The 20,307-nt window shown below is 53.8% G+C and overlaps 12 protein-coding genes across 12 annotated transcripts; 6 read left to right on the top strand and 6 right to left on the bottom strand.

The window, feature by feature from the left end:
• Positions 1–131: 131 nt before the first annotated feature.
• Positions 132–2,135, bottom strand: CLAFUR5_11935 (uncharacterized protein; the record flags this gene model as incomplete). The annotated part of the gene is made up of 1 exon (XM_047911083.1): positions 132–2,135. The coding sequence occupies one exon, from the start codon at positions 2,133–2,135 to the stop codon at positions 132–134; it is 2,004 nt and encodes a 667-aa protein (XP_047767157.1).
• A 300-nt stretch (positions 2,136–2,435) lies between these two features.
• Positions 2,436–3,455, bottom strand: CLAFUR5_11936 (uncharacterized protein; the record flags this gene model as incomplete). Its single annotated transcript, XM_047911084.1, has 1 exon — positions 2,436–3,455. The coding sequence occupies one exon, from the start codon at positions 3,453–3,455 to the stop codon at positions 2,436–2,438; it is 1,020 nt and encodes a 339-aa protein (XP_047767158.1).
• Positions 3,456–3,648: 193 nt separating this feature from the next.
• CLAFUR5_11937 (Pre-mRNA-splicing factor SPF27) lies at positions 3,649–4,269 on the bottom strand (the record flags this gene model as incomplete). Its single annotated transcript, XM_047911085.1, has 1 exon — positions 3,649–4,269. One exon carries the CDS (start codon positions 4,267–4,269, stop codon positions 3,649–3,651), a length of 621 nt encoding a protein of 206 aa, XP_047767159.1.
• A 334-nt stretch (positions 4,270–4,603) lies between these two features.
• CLAFUR5_11938 (Neutral ceramidase 2) lies at positions 4,604–6,934 on the top strand (the record flags this gene model as incomplete). Its single annotated transcript, XM_047911086.1, has 1 exon — positions 4,604–6,934. The coding sequence occupies one exon, from the start codon at positions 4,604–4,606 to the stop codon at positions 6,932–6,934; it is 2,331 nt and encodes a 776-aa protein (XP_047767164.1).
• A 305-nt stretch (positions 6,935–7,239) lies between these two features.
• On the top strand, positions 7,240–9,318 carry CLAFUR5_11939 (Nucleoporin NUP49; the record flags this gene model as incomplete). The annotated part of the gene is made up of 1 exon (XM_047911087.1): positions 7,240–9,318. The coding sequence occupies one exon, from the start codon at positions 7,240–7,242 to the stop codon at positions 9,316–9,318; it is 2,079 nt and encodes a 692-aa protein (XP_047767165.1).
• A 780-nt stretch (positions 9,319–10,098) lies between these two features.
• On the bottom strand, positions 10,099–10,806 carry CLAFUR5_11940 (uncharacterized protein; the record flags this gene model as incomplete). The annotated part of the gene is made up of 1 exon (XM_047911088.1): positions 10,099–10,806. One exon carries the CDS (start codon positions 10,804–10,806, stop codon positions 10,099–10,101), a length of 708 nt encoding a protein of 235 aa, XP_047767607.1.
• Positions 10,807–10,964: 158 nt separating this feature from the next.
• CLAFUR5_20194 (uncharacterized protein) lies at positions 10,965–11,500 on the top strand (the record flags this gene model as incomplete). The annotated part of the gene is made up of 2 exons (XM_059463031.1): positions 10,965–11,070; positions 11,115–11,500. 2 exons carry the CDS (start codon positions 10,965–10,967, stop codon positions 11,498–11,500), a joined length of 492 nt encoding a protein of 163 aa, XP_059319125.1.
• A 951-nt stretch (positions 11,501–12,451) lies between these two features.
• Positions 12,452–13,655, top strand: CLAFUR5_11941 (ER lumen protein-retaining receptor; the record flags this gene model as incomplete). The annotated part of the gene is made up of 3 exons (XM_047911089.1): positions 12,452–12,487; positions 12,545–12,898; positions 12,960–13,655. The coding sequence occupies 3 exons, from the start codon at positions 12,452–12,454 to the stop codon at positions 13,653–13,655; spliced, it is 1,086 nt and encodes a 361-aa protein (XP_047767606.1).
• Positions 13,656–14,152: 497 nt separating this feature from the next.
• CLAFUR5_11942 (Putative dihydroxy-acid dehydratase, mitochondrial) lies at positions 14,153–15,961 on the top strand (the record flags this gene model as incomplete). Its single annotated transcript, XM_047911090.1, has 1 exon — positions 14,153–15,961. The coding sequence occupies one exon, from the start codon at positions 14,153–14,155 to the stop codon at positions 15,959–15,961; it is 1,809 nt and encodes a 602-aa protein (XP_047767609.1).
• A 134-nt stretch (positions 15,962–16,095) lies between these two features.
• CLAFUR5_11943 (uncharacterized protein) lies at positions 16,096–16,497 on the bottom strand (the record flags this gene model as incomplete). Its single annotated transcript, XM_047911091.1, has 1 exon — positions 16,096–16,497. The coding sequence occupies one exon, from the start codon at positions 16,495–16,497 to the stop codon at positions 16,096–16,098; it is 402 nt and encodes a 133-aa protein (XP_047767608.1).
• A 2,001-nt stretch (positions 16,498–18,498) lies between these two features.
• CLAFUR5_11944 (uncharacterized protein) lies at positions 18,499–19,026 on the bottom strand (the record flags this gene model as incomplete). Its single annotated transcript, XM_047911092.1, has 1 exon — positions 18,499–19,026. The coding sequence occupies one exon, from the start codon at positions 19,024–19,026 to the stop codon at positions 18,499–18,501; it is 528 nt and encodes a 175-aa protein (XP_047767611.1).
• Positions 19,027–19,236: 210 nt separating this feature from the next.
• CLAFUR5_11945 (Molybdopterin synthase sulfur carrier subunit) lies at positions 19,237–19,787 on the top strand (the record flags this gene model as incomplete). The annotated part of the gene is made up of 2 exons (XM_047911093.1): positions 19,237–19,305; positions 19,488–19,787. The coding sequence occupies 2 exons, from the start codon at positions 19,237–19,239 to the stop codon at positions 19,785–19,787; spliced, it is 369 nt and encodes a 122-aa protein (XP_047767610.1).
• Between the last annotated feature and the right edge of the window lie 520 nt (positions 19,788–20,307).

Below are 20,307 nucleotides of genomic sequence, written 5' to 3' on the forward strand. Positions count from 1 at the left end.
GATCAAAGAAGTCAGAAAGCATGTTTCCAGATCAAATTCCCAAACCCACGGGGTATGACCAAAGAAGTCATGAGAATAAATTCCCCCTTCCAGATCCCTCCGTCAACACCATTTTTCTCGAAATCGCCCACTTAGATATCACGCACATCCCTCAATGGATTGTTCGCAAAGTACACCAGCCCATGCATTGACCTCCTCCGCACCTGGTTCATAATCCTCGCACTCAAAGGCCGCGGCCTGTTCGCACTCGTAGGTCGCCTCGCGGGTACTCTCCTAACCTTCGTCGACGGCAGCTGCGAGCCCAGCAGTAACTTCGAAATCGGCGTCTCCTTGGCGAGATAAATGACCCACCTCCCCTTTCCGTACTCCTCGGCTTGCTCCTTCTGCGTTTGAGCAATACCGATGTACTGGAAGTGATTGTTTGTGAAGGCTTCGTAGATGCGGTAGAGATAGCAATCACAGCCAGACCGGAGGTGGTCAGGCGGGAAATGGCCCTGCTGGATGAGAGTCATGTGTTGCAGCGCTTTCTCGCGGAGCGTGTGGCCTTGGTCGAGCCACATGTTGCAGAGGCAGAGGATTCCGTGGTTGGGAGGGGAGGTGATGCGGATGTTGCCGTTTCGCTTTGAGGTGGTTATGGTGGTGAGTTGGGAGTTTGCGCGCCATTTGGTGGTTGGTGTGGAGTCGAAGGCGGCGTCTAGGGAGGTTGCGTGGATTTGAGCATCGGATTGGAGGTCGTCGTGAAGCGAGATGGGTTGCATGGGAGGGATTGGGTTGGGTGGGCGATCCTGGGCACGGGCCATTTCGCTTTCTGCTTCGAGCCATCTTTGGTGTTTGAGTCTGCGGGCCACGTGTATTTCGTGCAGTAGTTTGTCTTTCTCCGCTTCGAACTCGAGGGCACGTGCTTTGGCTTGTAGCTTTGCATGTGCCGTGGCTTGTCCCTGTGCTTCCGCTTGTGCTCGAGTCTTCTCGCAGGGCTTCGCATGTGGATGACGGTGAATGCTCAGAGATTGCTTGAGCTTCAGGGTCAGCGCCTTGGACTTCAATCGACAGATCGAGGGATTCCGGTCTGGCTCACGTCCTTGCGCTTGGTGTTTCCGAAAACTCTTCACCTTCGCGAGCAAAGCTGTCTTCACGCTCGTGCCTTGCTCGAAGAAGGATTGTGGTTGATCATGTTTTGCCGAAAGCGCTTCGGCAGCCGCATGATCGATCTGCTTCGCCGTGGCCACAGGATTCTCAGCTGCCCGTGCGAGGTCGAGGGTCTCCTGCTGAGCCTCGTGCACGGCAGAGATAGCCGAGCCAGGCGTATGATTGATTCTTTTCGATGCGAGAAGCGCGTCGAAGAGTGCTTCAGCACCACGTGCTTTGCTCTTTCCAGACCTACCTGCGCCCTGTGCGAAGTCCCTACAAAGTGGGTCTTTTGGAGCGTGTTTGGCATTGGTGTTCTGACGAGCCCGCCTGACTTGTCCCGCAGCACGACCCTCAATGCCAAAGTCCGCAGGCGGTGGTGGTGACCTAAAACGTTCGATAGCTTCTTGCTGATTCTGGTCCAGCACAGTGCGAACGACAGGGGCCTCCTCCAATCCTGGAGTCGTGTATTGAAAGCCAAGGTTCTTGTTTTGCGAGTATGCCCGTTCGCTCTGCAAATGCTTGCCGAAAATGTCGTACTTCGGTTCCTCCTTGGTGCAGTATCTCTCGAGTAGCTTCGGTAGATTACTGACTCCTCGGCGCCTCTCGACCTTCCGCCGCTTACTATTCTTCCTCGGGATTTCAGGAGGCAATAAAGCCACGCTCTCCTGCTCTCGAGATGGTCGGCCTGAAGTTTCATCTTCATCTTCCTCTCCTTCTACATCGAACCACCCATGCTCAGCGATCGCTGAGATCGTGTCGTGCTTGTTGCCCCACATCTCAACATGTCTCGCAATATCATCGAGAGATCCCATCCTGCTCAATCGGGTGGCGTGTCGCTGTTTCTGTCGAAGGCCAGTCACTGACTGGGATCTGCGCAAGACATTGGTCTGGACCTGCCATTCGCCGCTGTCGAAGGATCGGATCATGGTAGTTGTCGTGTCGAAAAGATAGGTATGGAGCAAGGATGTGGTTCTTGGTGGGACGAGGTTTGGATCTATCAGCGACATTGTTGCGGTCGCTGAGGTAGTCTAGTTGCCGGTCCGTGATGCTGCGTAGTAGATGAGGTCCTCATAAGGAAGGAGCGCGTCGGCCGGGCTTAAGAGACTAGCTCACTTGTAACCGTCACATGAGTAGTATTCATGCCACCAGCTGTGAACGACAGTCAGCTGTGCGCGTCTGTAGGCAATAGAAGCCACGGGTCCATGTGCAGGTGCGCTGGACGGAAGCCAGTGAACGACCCATTGTGACTCGGCAGATGATCGACCTTGAAGTCCCGTTTGAACTTCAATCGCATTCCCTATGCATCTTCATCCAGACATCGAATGCCAATGGAGGCGATTCCGGTGGAAAGCGACCCACACATCAGTGTCGTGTTGCAATTCCGTCAAATCGAACTTCTGGGCAATGAAATGTCTTCGGGTCAGGTCTCTAGAGCCATAAGTTGTCACTCCAAGAGTACTCGGCGCCTCCTGAAAGACCTGGCGGACGATGCGTAAGACGCCAAGCTTCATGTTGCGATCTAGAGCTTCAGCGCTCATGCAATGGGGTACAACGTGTCGCATTGACGATAGTGCGTCCTGTGCGAGTTGCATATATGTCTCGATCAAACTGTCATCCTTGGAGTAATCAGTCACTACACTAAACATGTAATTGCCAAAGGTGATTCTCGCTAGATGGTTCCACTGATGAGATGCCAAGTCCGAGCTTTGGGAGTAGACCTGCACTCTGCACATGTTTTTTGACCACATTTCAACATCGAATAGGACCCGCTTGTGTTGTCGGCTGGACGGCGTGTCATGAACAGTGGTCCAGTGGATGGAGGACTCCCAGTGTGTATGCATGATTTGAGGAGTCTCCCAGAACTTTCGGGTGCGATCAGGGGACTGCCAGTAGTCCTTGTGATTCCCACGCTGGACATTCTTGGTTTCGCGGCGAATCTGCTGACAGACCTCAGAAAGATGAGGAGGTAGCATTCTATACTGCTTTGGAGTACCGTTCAGGGTAGCGGTGGCGATGGTGACCTGAAAGCTGTGTTCATAGATCATGTCACGTAGTTCTTGTGGAAGAGTGAGCAGAGTGGGGGCGTTGTCCCTGCGACACGGTTCGGGTTCTAGAGGAGGAAGTGTGTCACATGACGGCGCATGTTCGCTTGTAGGCGGGAGACCGTCTTCCAGCGAAGGTTGCCTGGTACGATTGATGATCCTCTTGACGAAAGCCTTGATTTTCCTGCGCCATCTAGCTACACGACTGTCGCTGAAGCATCGTGTGAAATCCGTGTGTCCAGTCGAGGCCTTGCACCAGCTGCTTGATGCCAATAGGGCGCGCATCGCGATCCTTGCAAGCTGAGTCGAAGTGCTGTCGTGGTCGAAAACTTGATCTGCTTGTATGTCGGTAGAGGTGCGATGTAGTAACGAGCCAACATGCAGAGACTATGTGCAGTCTCCGAACCAGAACTCAGTCTGACCAGGTGGCTCTTTACCGTCATGTCTCATTGGCAGCGTGTTTCCTTCCAAACATGCTTCAGGCCGCAGCCATTCGCTTCCTCTCCAAAATCTCTTGCCTCAGGCGCTCTGCCGCTGCCTGGGTTTCGATCATCCTGCCCACGCCAGTACGCCATCCCTCTTCCAAGCCCTGCATCTCGCCTGCTATGTTCCCTTGTTCAGCCCGCCTGGCTTGCTCAACCTCCTCCAAGTCCAGCTTCGCCTGCGCCAACTCCTTCTCCAATGCCCTCAACTCGTCCTCCAGCTGACTATTGCCGATAAGCCACGCGTTCTTGCCGTAAGTCTCCAGCAGACCCAGGTTGACGTCCCTGCTGCGAAGGTACTCGGCACTCACGTATGCCTTCTGCAGAGTTGTCTTCCAGGCTTCGGTGTCGCCTTTGGTAGGTGGGTCGAGGAGTTCGTAGCGTGAGAGATCGAGGCCGCCTTCCTTTGGCTTACCACCGGCAATGCGCGCGTGCTCTGCCTCTATGACTTCCGAGAACTTTGACTCGCGCTGCGCTGGAATTGCTGGGTGCAGTTGCGATGCGCTGTCGGGGTCGATCTCGCCCTGAACCAAAGCATTGGCAGCGGCGATGGCTCCTGGTGACGGCTGTGCATCGATGTATGGTAGCGCATCTGCTGCGCTCTGCATGAGCGGCATCTTTGCTGTCTGTCTTGCTTCCCATGCCGGCTCCAGCAGTTTGAGAAGTGACCTGCAATGGAGGTGACAGAGCGGAGTGTGCCCCGATAAACACCCGCTGCGCAGATCTCAGCACCAACACATGACGGCCATCATTCACAATGTACTGAACCTTGCACGCGATTTCTACCAACCCGTCGCTCGCCTTCACCGATAGGACAGTACACCCTCCCATACATTGTTGAACACGTGCTGCTGGCTGGCCAGCCACCAACCGACTAACGGGCAACAACGACCAACGAGCCATGTTCGTACAAAACAACTGCACTTAACTTGACCTATCTTCTTTACCACCATGGCTCGCTCTCCATTGCCTATCATCGTCGCAGGTGCTCTCTGCTTTCTAGCACTATGCACCTTGAACATCCTTAACAAGCTCGACCTCGGACCGGATGTGGCCTATATCTGGAACACAGAGTCGTGGAAATATGCAACTTCTTTCTGGCAGGACCGAAAGCATGGCGATGAGTATCTTCTGGGTGTTGGCAAGGGCGATATCACTGGGCCTGTGGCTGAGATCAACTTCATGGGCTATGCCGACCCGGCACAATTAGGAACCGGCTTGAGGCAGCGACTGTACTCACGCGCATTCATCGTGGGAGACATTGAAGAAGCAAAGGATCGCTTCGTGTATCTTGTCCTCGACACCCAGTCTGGAGATACTGCGGTACGGCACGGCATTCTTGAGGCCCTCAGTCAAATGGGCGACGAGTATGCCCTGTATGGGCAGCACAATGTTGCTGTAACTGGCACGCACTCGCATAGTGGTCCAGGTGCATGGTTGAACTATCTGCTGCCGCAAATCACGAGCAAGGGATTCAATAAGCCGTCTTATCAAGCCGTTGTGGATGGAGCTGTTGCCTCGATACGGCAGGCTCACGAACGACGAGCGCCTGGCCACTTGAGCGTTGGCAACATCGACATACTGGATGCCAATATCAACAGAAGTCCTTGGGCATATCTTCAGAATCCGTCTGATGAGCGAAGCAGATACGAGCACGATGTCGACAAGACACTGACGGCATTGCGCTTCACACGCACTGGATCATCTGGCGAAGAGGACATCGGTGTCCTTACATGGTTTGCAGTTCACGGGACGAGTATGCACGGCAACAACACCTTGGTCACTGGTGACAACAAGGGCGTGGCCGCTGTGCTGTTCGAGAAGTCCACGGGCGAATCCTCGTTCGTCGCAGGCTTCAGCCAAGCCAATGTAGGCGATACTTCACCCAATGTGCTTGGTGCTTTTTGCGAGTCTGGGGAGCAAGCTGGCGAGGGGTGTGACTTCAAGACCAGTCTATGCGGTAACAAGACTCAGCCATGTCATGCTCGCGGTCCGTTCTTTGGACGCAATGACGCCGGCACAGCATCGAATTATGAGATTGGCAGTCGACAGTTCGAAGGCGCAAGGAAGCTGTTTGACGATCAGGCTGCCTTTACGCCAGTTCGCGGCAAGGTTGTGAGAAGCTTCCATCAATTCGTCGACATGAGCAATCACCACTTCTCGCTGCCTAACGGCACCCACGTCAGCACCTGTCCAGCAGCAATGGGTTTCTCATTCGCTGCAGGTACCTCTGATGGTCCTGGCGCCTTTGATTTCAAGCAAGGACAGCCTGGCGATCCTCATGCCAATCCTCTATGGAAGCTGGTGGGGAACAGAATCGCTAAAGCCAATGACACCCAAAAGGCTTGCCATCGTGAGAAGCCGATCTTGCTGGACGTTGGTGAAAGCAGCACACCCTATGACTGGACGCCAAACATTGTCGACCTGCAAGTTTTGCGTGTTGGTCAGATGTTCATCATTGTATCTCCAGGCGAAGCAACCACCATGGCAGGCCGAAGGTGGCGAGAGGCAGTGGGTGCATCAGCTGTGTCCACATTTGACGATGTTGATGCCGGCGGTAGCAAACCCATCGTAGTCCTGGGCGGACCAGCCAACACATATACGCACTACATCACCACGCCAGAGGAGTACTCAGTCCAACGCTACGAGGGAGCTTCAACTCTATACGGCCCGTGGACGCTGGATGCGTACATCAATTTGACCCTGAAATACCTTCCACGCCTCAGCACGTCAAGTAAGGACTGGCCACATTTTCCGACTGGACCAAATCCACCTATTCACACGAACAAGAGTCTGAGCTTCATCACGCCTGTTGTTGTCGATCGAGCAGGCTTCTTCAAGAACTTCGGTGATGTCATCACAAATGTTGATGAAGTACCTTACCATGCTGGGGACACTATTTCGGCGAGGTTTATCGGCGCCAATCCGCGCAATGACTTCCGCTTAGGAAAGACATTCGCAGCCGTGGAAAAGGAGAACGAAGATTCCGCTAGCTGGGAGCAGGTCTGTAGCGATGAAGACTGGAGTCTTGTGTATGAATGGAAACGAACCTCGACTACGCTTGGTACGAGTGAGGTCACGATATCATGGGAAACGAAGTGGGAGACTGGTGCTTGGAGAGGGGATGACTCGGAGGACTCCAGCGGAGTACATACTGACCTGTTGGTTAGAGACAGTCCCTTGAAGGGGAGGTACAGGCTACGATATTATGGCGACTACAAGTCTTTGGGAGGTGGCATTACGCCATTTGAGGGCACGAGTGGCGTCTTTACGATCGAGTAGCTGGCGAGGATTGAAGTTCATGGATTCCACTACGACAGTATATAGGACACAGAAAGAACTCTTCTTGACCCATAGGCGCCTTGCCAATGAACTCAGCCATGGCAGCCCGATCAGTTCTCCGAGGACAAAGACTCATCTGTTCGCGGTCATCCCTTTCCGGCGCCTACAAAAGATGACGACTCGCCTATACTCCACATCCATCACACAAAGGAACACAACAGCTGCATAACATCAACATCCATCCCAGCCAGCCATCGCTCTCGCCACATGAAACGAGCTTGAAATCCACCATCGAAACAACAGCCATGGCGCATAACATCAGTAAAGAAGAATACGAGGCGCGGTGCCACGAAATCGCTAGTCTCGAGACTGTCCTTGCGCGTATGAGGAGCTCTCTCGACGATGTGACGGTAACTCGCAATTCGAGTGGTGGTGGAGGCTTTGGCGGTCCTAATCATCGGGCCCAGTCGAGATTTAGTGGTGGTGCTTTGTTTGGGAACGAGACCCGAATGCACCAGGCTTCTGGAAGTGGTGGGCTCTTTGGGAACTCGAATCAGGCGTACCAGGCTTCTGGTGGCTTTGGCTTCGGCAACTCCAAGTCTTATGAGCCTCCTAGTGGTGGTTTTGGCAGCGGCCGCTATGAGCCTTACCAGGCTTCTAGTGGCTTCGGCAACTCCAACTCTCACCAGCCTCCTAGTGGTGGCTTTGGTAGCGCCCCTCGGTCTTACCAGGCTTCTGTTGGTAATGACTTTGGCGAATCCAAGTCTTATCAGCCTCCTAGTGGTGGCTTCGGCAGCGCCCCTCGGTCTTACCAGGCTGCTAGAGGTGGTGGTCTCTTCGGAAACTCGAACCAATCTCAGCAGGCTCCTAGTGGCCTTTTTGGGAACAGCTCCGCGCAAAGCGGCAGTGGTCTCTTTGGCAATGACAACAACAGCGGTCACGGGTTCGGAGGAGAAGGGCTGTTCGGTCAAGCTCGTTCCAGTGCCGGCCGCTTGTTCGGAAACTCGAATGGGTCTCCTCGTCCAGCCAGTAGTGCCGGTCACCTATTCGGGAATGGCAGCAAGGCTACTGCTACTGGCGGAGACTTTGGTGGCGGGCTGTTTGGGAACTCGAACCAAGCCCATCAGGAATCTGGCGATGAACGTCTGTTCGGTGGTCCCTTCCGGCCGTCTCATGGCCATGCTACGGGAGGCCTCTATGGTAATTCCAACTCCGGGCGCACCTTCGGCTCTGGCAATGGAGCTGGGGGCGGAGGTTTGTTTGGCGAAGCATCTCGTCACAGTCAGGGGACTAGGGGTGATCCTTTGTTCGGTTTTAGGCCTACTACGAGTACTGGAACTAGTCTGTTCGGGAACAACAGCCATTCCTACCCAAGCTCACCGCCTAGTAGCTCCAGAGAACGTGGCGAGCCTGATGTCGATGAGTACCACGCTCTATTGAAAAGGTACGGTCTGAACGAATCAGACGTTGGAACTTTCAGGGAAAACTACCCTGCTGGGGAGATCCATCACGCTGAGCTCAGGAAGAAACTTTGGTTGAGCCATCTGACCTCGGAAGAGGTGGATCGTTGGAATTCCTTCGCACATGGACAATGGTCCGCCGACGATGCCAGAAAGTACGATGAGTTCGGCCGTGAGAGGCCTAGAACCATGGAGGACTTTCGTAAGCGCCTCTCCCGTGAGCAAGAAGTCTTTGAACGATATGACAGGGAAGCATTAAAGTCGTGGTCCATCAAGAGTTTGTTTGGCAACAGGCCTGATGGGCTTACATTTTATTATGGCGGACAGGAGAGTGGAGCCAGAAGCAAGAACAATGGGTACCCCCTCTCTCCACCCTTTGGCAGTAAGGGAACAGGGAGTGGATCATCTGGCGCTGATGTTAAGAGAGAGAAGAAGTTTCAGGGATTAGAGGCCTCCATGTGGGCAACCGATGAACCACTGCCACGTTCCAGACCCGAAGGCGGAGCCCCTCGCCCAGACTCATACTGGGATCAGGACGATAGTGATCGCCCGGAAGGCTCTTTCGGTCGCAACCAACGCGATCGCTCGTCTGGCAGATCACGCGCTGAGCGCTCGCAGCGCAGCGAGGACAAGCGACCTATCAACTTTGCCCAGTATGAGTCCGACACGGACACGGACGACACAGCGTACCGAACCAAGAAGACCGCACAACCAGAGCGGCAAGAGAAGCAGAATGACCAAGCGAAGGAGCGTCAGGAGAATGCTAGAGAGGAGCCACAGGCGAAGGAGGAGCAGAATGTTCTTTCGTTGGAGGATCGTGTCAAACGTGTGGCGAACACGAAGTTTGGGAGTATTCATGGGGAAAACACTGGGGGTAAAGATAACGGCGAGGGCAAGGGGCACGGAAAACTGGAAGAGAATTAACGATGGACATGACTCCGTAGTGCTGACAACAATAGAATGTACATCTGAGCAGACTTGCATCCGATTGCTTGGAGCCCATTCTTGCCAAGCATGACAATGGGTCGGTATCCAGCACGTGGTGTCTTAGACATAATTTCTTAGCATTCCTCCATTGCGGCTCAGTTGGTTGGAGGGTACCGCATCGTTCGAGACCGTGGAGGCCTCCTTACATGTTGTTCAGACATGTAGCATGATGTCGGGACAGTTTCCACCAGTCTATCCCGCGATATGGAGGTCAGTATCCGTCCTCGCCGTCGTGTACAAGAAGCGCAGGCTACCTAGCAGGTCGACTCTCTGTCATTTTACCGAAGCACACGTCCTGCATCAATCATGAGTTCCAGGACCCTACTGTCTCTCCTGGCTTTCACAACAACCACTCTCGCTCAACGCAAAGGCCGTCAAGAGCCACAGCAAGTGCGACGAACAACAACCACTACTACGACTACTTCTTCCGCAGCAGCTGCTGCGACTCTGTACGGCCAATGTGGTGGACGGAATTGGACTGGAGCTTCCAGATGTGCGGCTGGGTCCCGATGCCGGTACCAGAACGACCTCTACTATCAATGTGTCTACGATGATGGCAGTCCTTTGGATGTCCAGGCTCTCTATGGACAGTGCGGTGGTGAGTGATTGAACATGTATTGTCCTGAGTATAGCTGACATACTTATGTTTGTAGGCATCGGATGGAATGGTCAGACGAGGTGTGGCGACGCGGCCTACTGTCAAAAGCAAGATGATTACTATTCGCTGTGTGTTCCCATTGTGACGACGACCACGACCAGCACCTCGACGTCTAGTCCTTCGACATCAAGTTCCTCATTCGCGAGTCCATCCTCCAGCTCTTCGACAGAGACCACGAGTTCGGGAACAGGCTCGTCATCCTCGAGCTCTTCGTCGTCTCTCTCAACGGAAACCACTTCTTTATCGTCAAGTGTGGTTTCCAGCTCCTCAACAGCTACCACGAGTCTGGCATCAAGCTCATCATCCTCAGGCTCTTCGTCGTTGCTCTCGACAGAGGCTACTAGTGATTTGACCAGTTCAGCTTCTAGCATCCCAGCAGATACTGCGACTTCACCAACGAGCTCTTCGTCGGCCCTCCCGACGGATGCTACTGGCTCCTCATCTCTCGAGACGAGTTCATCCACTCTGTCAACAGATATCACCAGTTCAGCGGCAAGCTCGTCGTCCGCAAGCTCTCCAGAGTCGCTCTCAACAGAAACCAGTACGTCGACGACTTTACCCACTTTCTCAACGGATACCAGCATGTCAGCATCCTCTTCGACCGCTTCATCAAGTCTGTCCACAGATCCGAGCAGCTTGTCGTCTCTCACGACAATCACATCCCCAATATCGACAGATATCTCCACCTCGTCCACCTTAATCTCCGCTTCATCATCGAGCGACTCGACTCTCTCGCCAATCGCCACGCCAACCCCGCTGCCACCCATTCTCACCTGCCCGCCAGCCAACGGCACAATCTACACAGACACCATCGGCACGCAATTCGGCATCTACTGTTCCTCTGACCTCTACGACCCTGAGCCACAGCTCAGAACCATCCAGCCAGATTTCCAGGCTTGCATCGATGACTGCAATGCTCGCTTCGATGGCGAATGTCCCGGTGTATCCTGGACTGCATCAGGCCGGAACGCAGGGGCCTGCTACCTCAAACCCAACACCGCCATCCTTCGCGCCGCTGACGAGAGTGTTTGGTCCGCAGTCAGCCTTCCTGGTCCCGAGGGTTTGACGTGTCCAGAGGCGAACGGAACGCTCTATACGGATTCTGTGTATACCGATGCATTGGTGGATCAGTACCTCATTACTTGCGGATCTGAGCTTGTGGAGGAAATGAATGGGACGGTCACGGAGCAGCCAAGTCTACAGGCGTGTATCAATGATTGCCATGAGGATCCTGACTGTGATGGAGTGACGTGGAGACCTGGTGGCGAGGAAGTGCGAGGTTGCTTCCATAAGTCGGTCAATGCAGTTGCGCAGGTTGCGGCTGTGAACTATTGGTCGGCGCAGAAGGTCTACGATGATGGAGCGGCCGATGATGGCGAGGTTGTTTCGCCTACGGCTCCAGAAGTGCCGATCGAGGATCCTGGCAATGGTGATGAAGACAATGCTGCCTTGTCGGCTTAGCAGGAAGGATGATGGTAGCCTGGACTTCGAGAGTATACCGTAGCAAATCGAGCATTAGTAGCTAGCATTAGCGGTAGGTAATAATGACTGGAAGCGAATCTCTTCACTAGCTCCACACTTGCGACGCATATCGCTGATCCTTGCGCATGCGTTCTAGTGAGCATAAGTTCTCGCCGTCTGCGAAAAACAAGACGTTGGTACCGCTCTGACTCGAACAGAGGTCTTCCGCTCGCAATGGAGGGGCCCCTCATGGAGAACTCTCGCACCAAGGCGCTATAAACAGTCACCCTCGACATACAACCTGCATCTCGTCGAGCAACCTCACATACGGCGGACGTGCTAGCCACTGCACTACAGCGCCATTTGATGCGGACCTCGTAGGTTGTTGACGCATATGTAAGTCCAAGTGGTGGCTATAGGAAAAGTCGTTATTAGAGTCTTGTCTGCTTGCCTGTTTTGGGTCTTTGCATTAGTGTGCTCGGGGCAGGCTGCAGATATCAGGGCATGGAGCTCGGAAATGCATCGTTAGATCTCATCGGCGACTACCCATATGCTACTTAGACACCTCGAGTGTGCTTCACTTGCGCAGTACGAGGTATCGTGTTCATGAGATGGAGGCCTAGCGCATGACTTGGTAGTGCTGCAGCTCGAAGATGTCGATCGATGCAAAGAGGCAGACCTCGGTCTGTGATGCGGGCGTATCTGCCTATAGCCGCGTCCAGGTACGGACGCTGGGAGTGCAAACCACAGTCACATGCAAGTAATGATGTAGAAGTGAAGGATGGGAAGGTGCGATGTCGTCAAAAGACTCCATAACCCCTGTCGATGGACCCTGTCGTTCCTGCCGCCGAATCCCGCGGGCGCTGATACCGCGTGGCAGCTGCCTGCGAACACCTCTCAGCAATCACCAAGCAACCTACAAGTTATGACCCATCTGTCGATGGTCACAACATGTCAACGTTCAACATGAACATATTTCGCATAATTGTTCGAAGACCCGGGTGTAGAAGCCTTGATGAGACGCTTACGCTGACCTACCTCTAGGGCGACATATCGCACACGGCCTCCAAGTGCATCCTCATATGGGCCATCCACAACAACAAGTCCGCCGAGGGCGTCTCCCTCTTGACTCAGCTCCTCTACATCTTGGTCTTCGGAACGCGATATCTCGATCTCTTTTGGGTGCCGCCATGGTGGAGCTGGTGGAATTTCGTACTCAAGATTCTGTACATCTCGAGCAGCGCGTATATCGTGTTCCTGATGATGAGGGTGTATGCGAGGACGAGGGAAAAGGAGTATGCATGGAAGCTGGCTATGTACAGTCTGGGCGGAAGTTTGGTCGCGAGTCCGGTGGTGTGCTTCCTGTTTGAGGGCTGGGGCCAGTTCAAGTTCATTGAGGTAAGAGCAAAGTTGACAGTGTGATCGTTGAGATATCGCAAGGCTGACAGTGACGTTGTAGATCCTCTGGACGTTCAGCATCATTCTCGAGTCCATATGTGTCCTTCCGCAGCTACTGCTACTGCGCCAGACTTCGGTCCCGACCGTCATCGATTCGTTCTATCTGGTCACGCTCGGCAGCTATCGCGCGTTCTATCTGCTGAACTGGATCGTCCGACTGGCGAGCAGCGAGCACTACTTCGACGCAACGAGCGTTGTCTTTGGTCTTATTCAGACGGCACTTTACGTCGACTTCGCATACGTGTACTGGTCAAGACAGCGAGTCAAGCTACGAGGAGGCGGAGTTGTGGACAGCGACGATCTCAGTAAGAGCTTTGTCGTCAAGCGTTTCATCGGGAGACGAGGAAACGCCAGCAATAGCGAGGACGAAGATGACATTGTTGATGAAGACGCGGCATTGGCTGGGCAGGAAAATGGCACGATCCGACCATCCGCGAATCGCACTGGCAGTGGTCGCTGGGGCGCACGAGGCATCAGCGTATCTGCGGACGATACTTTACAAGAGCATCTGGACAGCTCTAGCCGCGATGCTACAATGGTCGACCCATCTCAATTCGAGGACGACTTCGACGACGATGCAAATGCTCCGCCGCCGCCTGCGAAGGACAATGCGAAGAAGGCAGAGGAGTCTGGCACAGACGCAGACGACAACGTTGGAAGCAGTGCTGGGGAGTGGCAGGAGAATACTTCGAAGTAGGGAAGTGTGTCTTTCACTTGAGCGTTAACGATACCCTCTAGCCTTGCTGAGGCCTTCGCCCGGTAGGCACTTCTGGCCTTGTCTTCTTAATAAGGTGTATGTACCAAAACACCGACACGAGAAATGAATACGATATCACTATTTCGCTGGGGAGCTCTCAGACGATGATTCCAGTTCTGTTTATGGCCAGGCGGAGATGGCACGCTGAGATTGACACTGCTCCGCAGCATTCCCTTCGCCAGCAGGCTCAACGATCACCCTACGCGGTCATCAACCCATACCGACCCACTTGCAGCACCGAAGTTCGGCGCGCTTTGAGCCGCAACCCACGTCGACCACGTTGCGGGGTCTGGAGAAGCTCTACGACGTGACGCTTAGCCAGTCATCCCATTTCTGTTGGCTGTCGTTTGTTCTCTCACTTATACTGGCATTGACAACTCGCACTGACATCACTTTCGTTCACAGACGGCGTACTGTAGTCATAGCAGATCATCACAATGGAGAAAGTCAACCTCAAGAAGCAATTCCAGCCACGGCCGCCGCAAGAAGAGTCCCGCTACCTGAACTTCAAGCACTCACAACCCGGCTCTGGACTGAACAAGTACTCGTCGACCCTCACACGCGAACATGACTTCCCAGCTGCCCAAGCAATGCTCTACGCTGCCGGCGTACCGAACGAGAACGCCCTCAAGAACTACCCACAAGTCGGCGTTGCAAGCGTGTGGTGGGAAGGCAACCCATGCAATACACATCTTCTCGACATTGGCAAAGAAGTGAAGCGATGTATAGAAACTCAAGAGATGCTGGCATGGCAATATAACACTGTCGGTATAAGTGATGGCATCACGATGGGAAGTGAGGGCATGCGATTCTCGTTACAGACAAGAGAGATCATTGCGGACAGCTTGGAGACTGTGACTTGTGCGCAGGCTCACGATGCGTGTATTGCGATCCCTGGGTGCGACAAGAACATGCCCGGTGTCGTGATGGGCATGGCTAGACATAACAGGCCTTCGATCATGATCTATGGTGGATCGATCAACCCTGGATTCTCGCCACTCCTTCAAAAGCCCATAAACATTGCTACAGTCCTAGAAGCACATGGAGCCTACATCTACGATACGCTTAAGAACCCGCACGATCCAAGCTCGACGAAGGATGAAATTCTAACAGATCTCGAAAAGCATTCGTGCCCCACGCAAGGAGCCTGCGGCGGCATGTTCACAGCCAACACCATGGCCACCATGATAGAGACAATGGGTCTCTCTCTGCCCGGCTCCTCTTCGACTCCTGCCTCATCTCCCGAAAAGATGCGAGAATGCAAAAAGGCCGCCGAAGCGATCAAAATTTGCATGGAGAAGAATATCAGGCCTCGTGATTGCATGACCAAGAAGGCATTTGAGAACGCCATGGTCATGATGATGGCTCTCGGCGGCTCTACGAACGGTGTCCTACATCTTCTCGCGATGGCAGGCACAGCAGAAGTAGAACTCACCCTCGACGACTTCCAGCGCATCTCAGACAAGATCCCCTTCATCGCAGATATTGCACCAAGTGGGAAGTACCTCATGGTCGACCTCTACGAAATTGGCGGAATCCCATCAGTTCAGAAACTCCTCATCGCCGCAGGCCTTCTCGACGGATCCTGCATCACCATCACAGGCAAGACTCTCGCCGAAAACGTCGAATCCTGGCCTTCCCTCAAGCAGGGTCAAGACATGATCCGCAGTCTCGACAACCCCATCAAACCGACCGGCCACCTTGAAATCCTCTACGGAAACCTCGCCCCCAACGGTGCCGTTGCGAAAATCACAGGTAAGGAAGGTATGAAATTCGTTGGCAAAGCCCGCGTCTTCGAGAAAGAACACGAACTCGACGACGCCCTTAACAAAGGTCTCATCCCCCGTACTGAAAACCTCGTCGTCGTCGTACGCTACGAAGGCCCCAAAGGCGGACCAGGCATGCCAGAACAGCTCAAAGCTTCCGCAGCCATTATGGGCGCGGGTCTCAAGAACATCTCACTCATTACGGATGGGAGGTACTCTGGTGCTAGTCATGGTTTCATCGTGGGACATATTAGTCCTGAGGCGGCGGTGGGTGGGCCTATTGCTGTGGTGAGGGATGGGGATGTTATTACGATTGATGCGGATAAAAATAGGATCGATTTCGATGTGAGTGAAGAGGAGTTGCAGAGGAGGCTGGACGAGTGGAAGCCGCCCAGGGCGCCGGTGACGAGGGGTGTGTTGGCGAAGTATGCGAGGTTGGTGGGTGATGCTAGTCAAGGGGCCATGACGGATTTGTGGTAGATAGGTCTTGTGCTCTGTGAAGTGGCTGGGCGCTGAGACATGTACAAATAGAGTCACTTCTATGCTGCTGTTGACGTTGACCCTCCTTCCTGCATCTTTGCCTGGCATAAGCACTTCCTTCACATCACATCACATCACCTCCACTTCCCACTCCCAAACCCTTGTCCACGACCTCCATACCCATGCCCATACCACCACGGCCCACTCCGATACGAATCATAAAAGAACGGCGCCAAATCACTCCTCCCTGCCAGATCCGCCAATCCATATCGTCGCGACGTATCCGGCAGTCTCGCCCGGATCGCAGCACGTTCCCTTTCGCGGTAGTGCCGACAATCTCGACACTCGTGCGGCCGCATCACGTCGCGATTGTGACGGCAGTTACCGCTGTAGTTGAAGGGCACGTAGCGGATGTCTGGATCGTAGAAGGTTCTGCGCTCGTTGATGCGTAGGAGCTGGTCGTAGATGCAGGAGCATTCGCGGCCTTGGACGTGGCGGGTGTGGCCGCAGGTGTAGTGGTAGGTTGTTAGGGGCATGGGGGTTGTGTTGTGTGGTTTATGTTTTCTGTTGTTGCTGAGCTTGGTCTAGAGTCGATGTGCTTGAGGTGAATGGTTGGGTGCAGTGTTGAGCTGTATCGTCCGATGGTGCTGCGCTGGACGATTGAACCGATGTTGAGATAGCATTAGCAGTGGTTTGATGCAATGCTGATATGTCGATCGTGTACAAAGACAACCGCTTGCTGCTGGTCGCCGCGTTGTCCTGAGGCTTTGATGGTGCTGAGACTGCCAGCAGAACGTCGACAAAGCGACTGCTGCCTCTCCCCTGTGGACCTACTGTTTGCATAGTGAAAACGTCTCTCCACATGGCTTGTTGCACCAAGCGTGGCAATTGGTCAATGCAGCTGGCAGTCTATGTCAAGAAAGGCTGTGAATGGCTCAAAGAAGCCAATACGAACCATCCTGTTTGGTTGTGAAGGAGATAGCGTGATAGGGCGCGTCCTCGGAGTTGTGCCAGGTTTCGTGAAAGAGTGACAATGCCACAAGGAGGGAATGCGCAGTCTGAATACAAACACCCGAGCCGCATCCGTGACAGTGGCTTGCCACAGCTACTGTACTAGTTGAGGTCGCCGATCCAAGAAAGAGGTGCTCGAAGCTGCAGCACGAATGTAGACCGTGAAGCTGTCCAGAGGGACGGTAAGAGACGCGAGTCGAGTTCCATGAGAGCGCTGCTTCGCAGATCATAGACTTATCTCTGATCACGCCGATTGACTCGTGAAAACTACTTCTCTTTGCTGTGATAGTCCCTTGTAGATTGGCTCCAGATGTCAAGTAGCACGACGACGAAAGCACCAAATATGCTGCGAGCTTAAGCATTGTTCAACCAGGTCGTGGACAGTAGTGTGCTCCAGGTCCGCGGAACTACTGGCCAGGAACGACCAACTATGTGCTGATGCTGGAAGCCAGGCCAGATCCAGCCCACCATCTGACAGCGAGACAAGATGGGTGCCAGGAGGACGCGGGTAAGTTATGATTGGATAATGTGCTCTATTCTACGCCACATCAATCGTTCGTGGTCGTCTAGAGGCTGCACCACGCCGAGAGACAGAGCGGATAGTATGCGCATTTGCCGAGAGACAACAAGGCATACCCTGCAGAGATCAAGAGCATGGGTGCAGTGGTCATTGTACCACAGGACGGGCAGATCATGGGTCTACTGGTCGTTGCAGTTGAAGGGGAGATTCTGCACTCGCATCGTACCGAAGTAAAGACGCGATACTCGCTATGGATCGCCTGTCTTGGCCATTTTCGCAGGTGGGTTGTTTGAGGTTGAAGATTCTTAAGCACAGCATATATCGACGTAATTCGGATTACGGTTGCTCGAGAAGCCACCCTCCCAGGCCTGCTGACCTCGGTATGGACGTTGCGCGGACAGAGGCATCTTCCGACATCCTGATGCGGATCGAGAACGACGGCCGACAATGTTTCGAGGCCTAGCCAACGGTCATGAAGTCGCTAACCAGTCAGACTCTTCCAAATGGTAGCAAACATCCCGAGCAAACTCGTAGCGCCAGCTCACGGTGCTACAAGAGGAGTTCACGGTTCAAGGCTTGGTGTCGTCCTGAACGATCTGCTCGGAACGAAAGTGATCTGACTCTGAGATGGATGTCTTGATTGATGTCGGATTATGCTTGAGGAGCGGGTAGCTGAAGTGACGTCGGGAATGCCTCGCTTCCGCTGTCAACAGCACCGACTCATTGGAAGCTATCCGTTAGTCGAGTGCCACACTGCGAGTATGACGCGCTAAGTTCTGCACCCTGCCGCTGTCACTGCCACGAACGGTAGCGTGCGTGCGAGGACAGACACCATCAACGGCACGCTTTGTGCTTGTACCCATCTGAGTGATCTGCTGGCCGTGGTCGTTCTGTCATCCCGCACATAGGCCGCGCAATAGGTAGTGCCTGGGTTGCCTTGGACTGTGTCGCTGTTGTCGTCTCGTGGTGAGGTGGCCTAGTAGGCCGATCGTTTCACGTTTGTGTTTCAACCCTCTTCAAGTCCAACGCCCTCGTCACCACCTTCGTCGCCGTATGCCTCCTCGAGGGTGGGTATCGACACGTCCCATTTCTCCACTATTTCGCCTTCCATATCGACCATTGCGGCCTCATCCTGATCTGCGAACTTGAAGGCAACGACATCCCCACTCTTGAGTCCAACGCCTTGGGGACAGTCTTTCAGCTGGCTCGTGGCGGACTTGTTGGTAGCCGATACCTTGCCTTTGCCTTTGCCGGTTGGTGCTTCCTCCGGCAGCTCTTTGTCGAGGGAGGTGAAGCCTAACTTCAAATTGTGGCGGTCCACGGCCTTGCCCAGCTTGACCTGGTCGGAGTTTTGTGGTATGTCTTGGCCATTGATGTTGCCAGATTGATGAGTCTGCTGTATGGCGTGGAGCAGTAAGGCTCGTATCTCGGACAGCTTCTGTAGCGGCTCTACTTCAAGCAGGATGGTCGTGCGCTGCTGCTTGAAGCGGAGCGTCAGTGTGTGCGGTCGTGGTGTGGCCTGCATTGTTGCCATAGTTGTGCTGTGGTCCAGTGAGCGTCAGAGCCTCGAACGTGTTAGACCAGACAAGCACCAGACAGTACCGTTAAGTGAATGAATGTTGGTGGTGCCTCGTGCCTGCTATAAGAAAACACCTCATGACGCTGGAAGACGTGCCGCGGTTACAACTAGCGTGTCTTTTTCGCGCGACATTCGGGAGCTGCCGGCGGAGCATGCAATCCTTCAATGTTCTTTCAACCGAGCTCAACGTCCGTATCACGACCACAAAATCACCAGGTCAGCATTGGTATACAGGTATGTCAAAGCATTCACCTCCCTCCCTGCCTTCACATGATGTCTTATAGCATGTATTACCCGAACAGCACCTTACCGTGCAGCTGTGGAACCACTTCGGTGGTAAAACTTCCTGAACAACACTATTCCTCACCCATCGACTGTATACAAAGAGGAGTGCACAGTCACTGACTCGTATACAGCACAACATGAGCAGCCCAAAAGCACCTGCCGCACATTTCACCCTTCTCTACTTCGCTGCTTCAACATCGTACACTCGGAAAGAGCATGACTTCCTACCTGCGCCTATGCCTGTGACTGAGCTGTTCAACAAGCTGGAGGAGAAGTATCCTGGAATCAAAGAGAACGTTCTGTCGAGCAGTGCGGTGACGGTCAATCTGGACTATGTTGATCTTGAAGAAGAAGGAGCGAAGGGCTCACAAGGACTAAGTATTCAGCCAGGCGATGAGGTTGCCATCATTCCGCCTGTAAGCTCTGGGTGAGGACGTGATCGCCGTCGTCCGGAGCATAGCTCTAGACATTGCTGTGCTATGTTGTGAGTTGAAGCGGGTCGACAGGAAGTGGCCAAGATAGACTGTTCAGCAGCCACCGTCACCACTGCAGGCGTTTTCAAATGAATGCTGGAAGATTGCGGTCCATGCGAGCATCAAGGCCATTTGCAGAGATCACTTCCGGAGCTTCCGCACGTACGCTGGAGAACGAAGACCAGCATCTACATCTGCACGTCGTCACAACATTGAAGTGGCTTTGCAGATTGAAGACCTGAGCGACATGGCCGCCTTCTACATGGATCGAGAGTGTGACATGCTTACCTCCGCCAAAACCGCAAAACACGTACAACAATATTGATGCACTGCTTTCCACGCAACAAGGTACGGCTGTGCCAACAGAACAATCTTGCGACGTGTCACGACGCTGTATAAAATCTATGACCGCGCTTTCGAGCTGACTTGAGGGACCGTTCATGAGCGCTACGGGCTCGTGTCATCATCATCATTATGT

Source organism: Fulvia fulva, chromosome 10 (genome assembly GCF_020509005.1).
Source record: "Fulvia fulva chromosome 10, complete sequence".
Classification (NCBI taxonomy): domain Eukaryota; kingdom Fungi; phylum Ascomycota; class Dothideomycetes; order Mycosphaerellales; family Mycosphaerellaceae; genus Fulvia; species Fulvia fulva.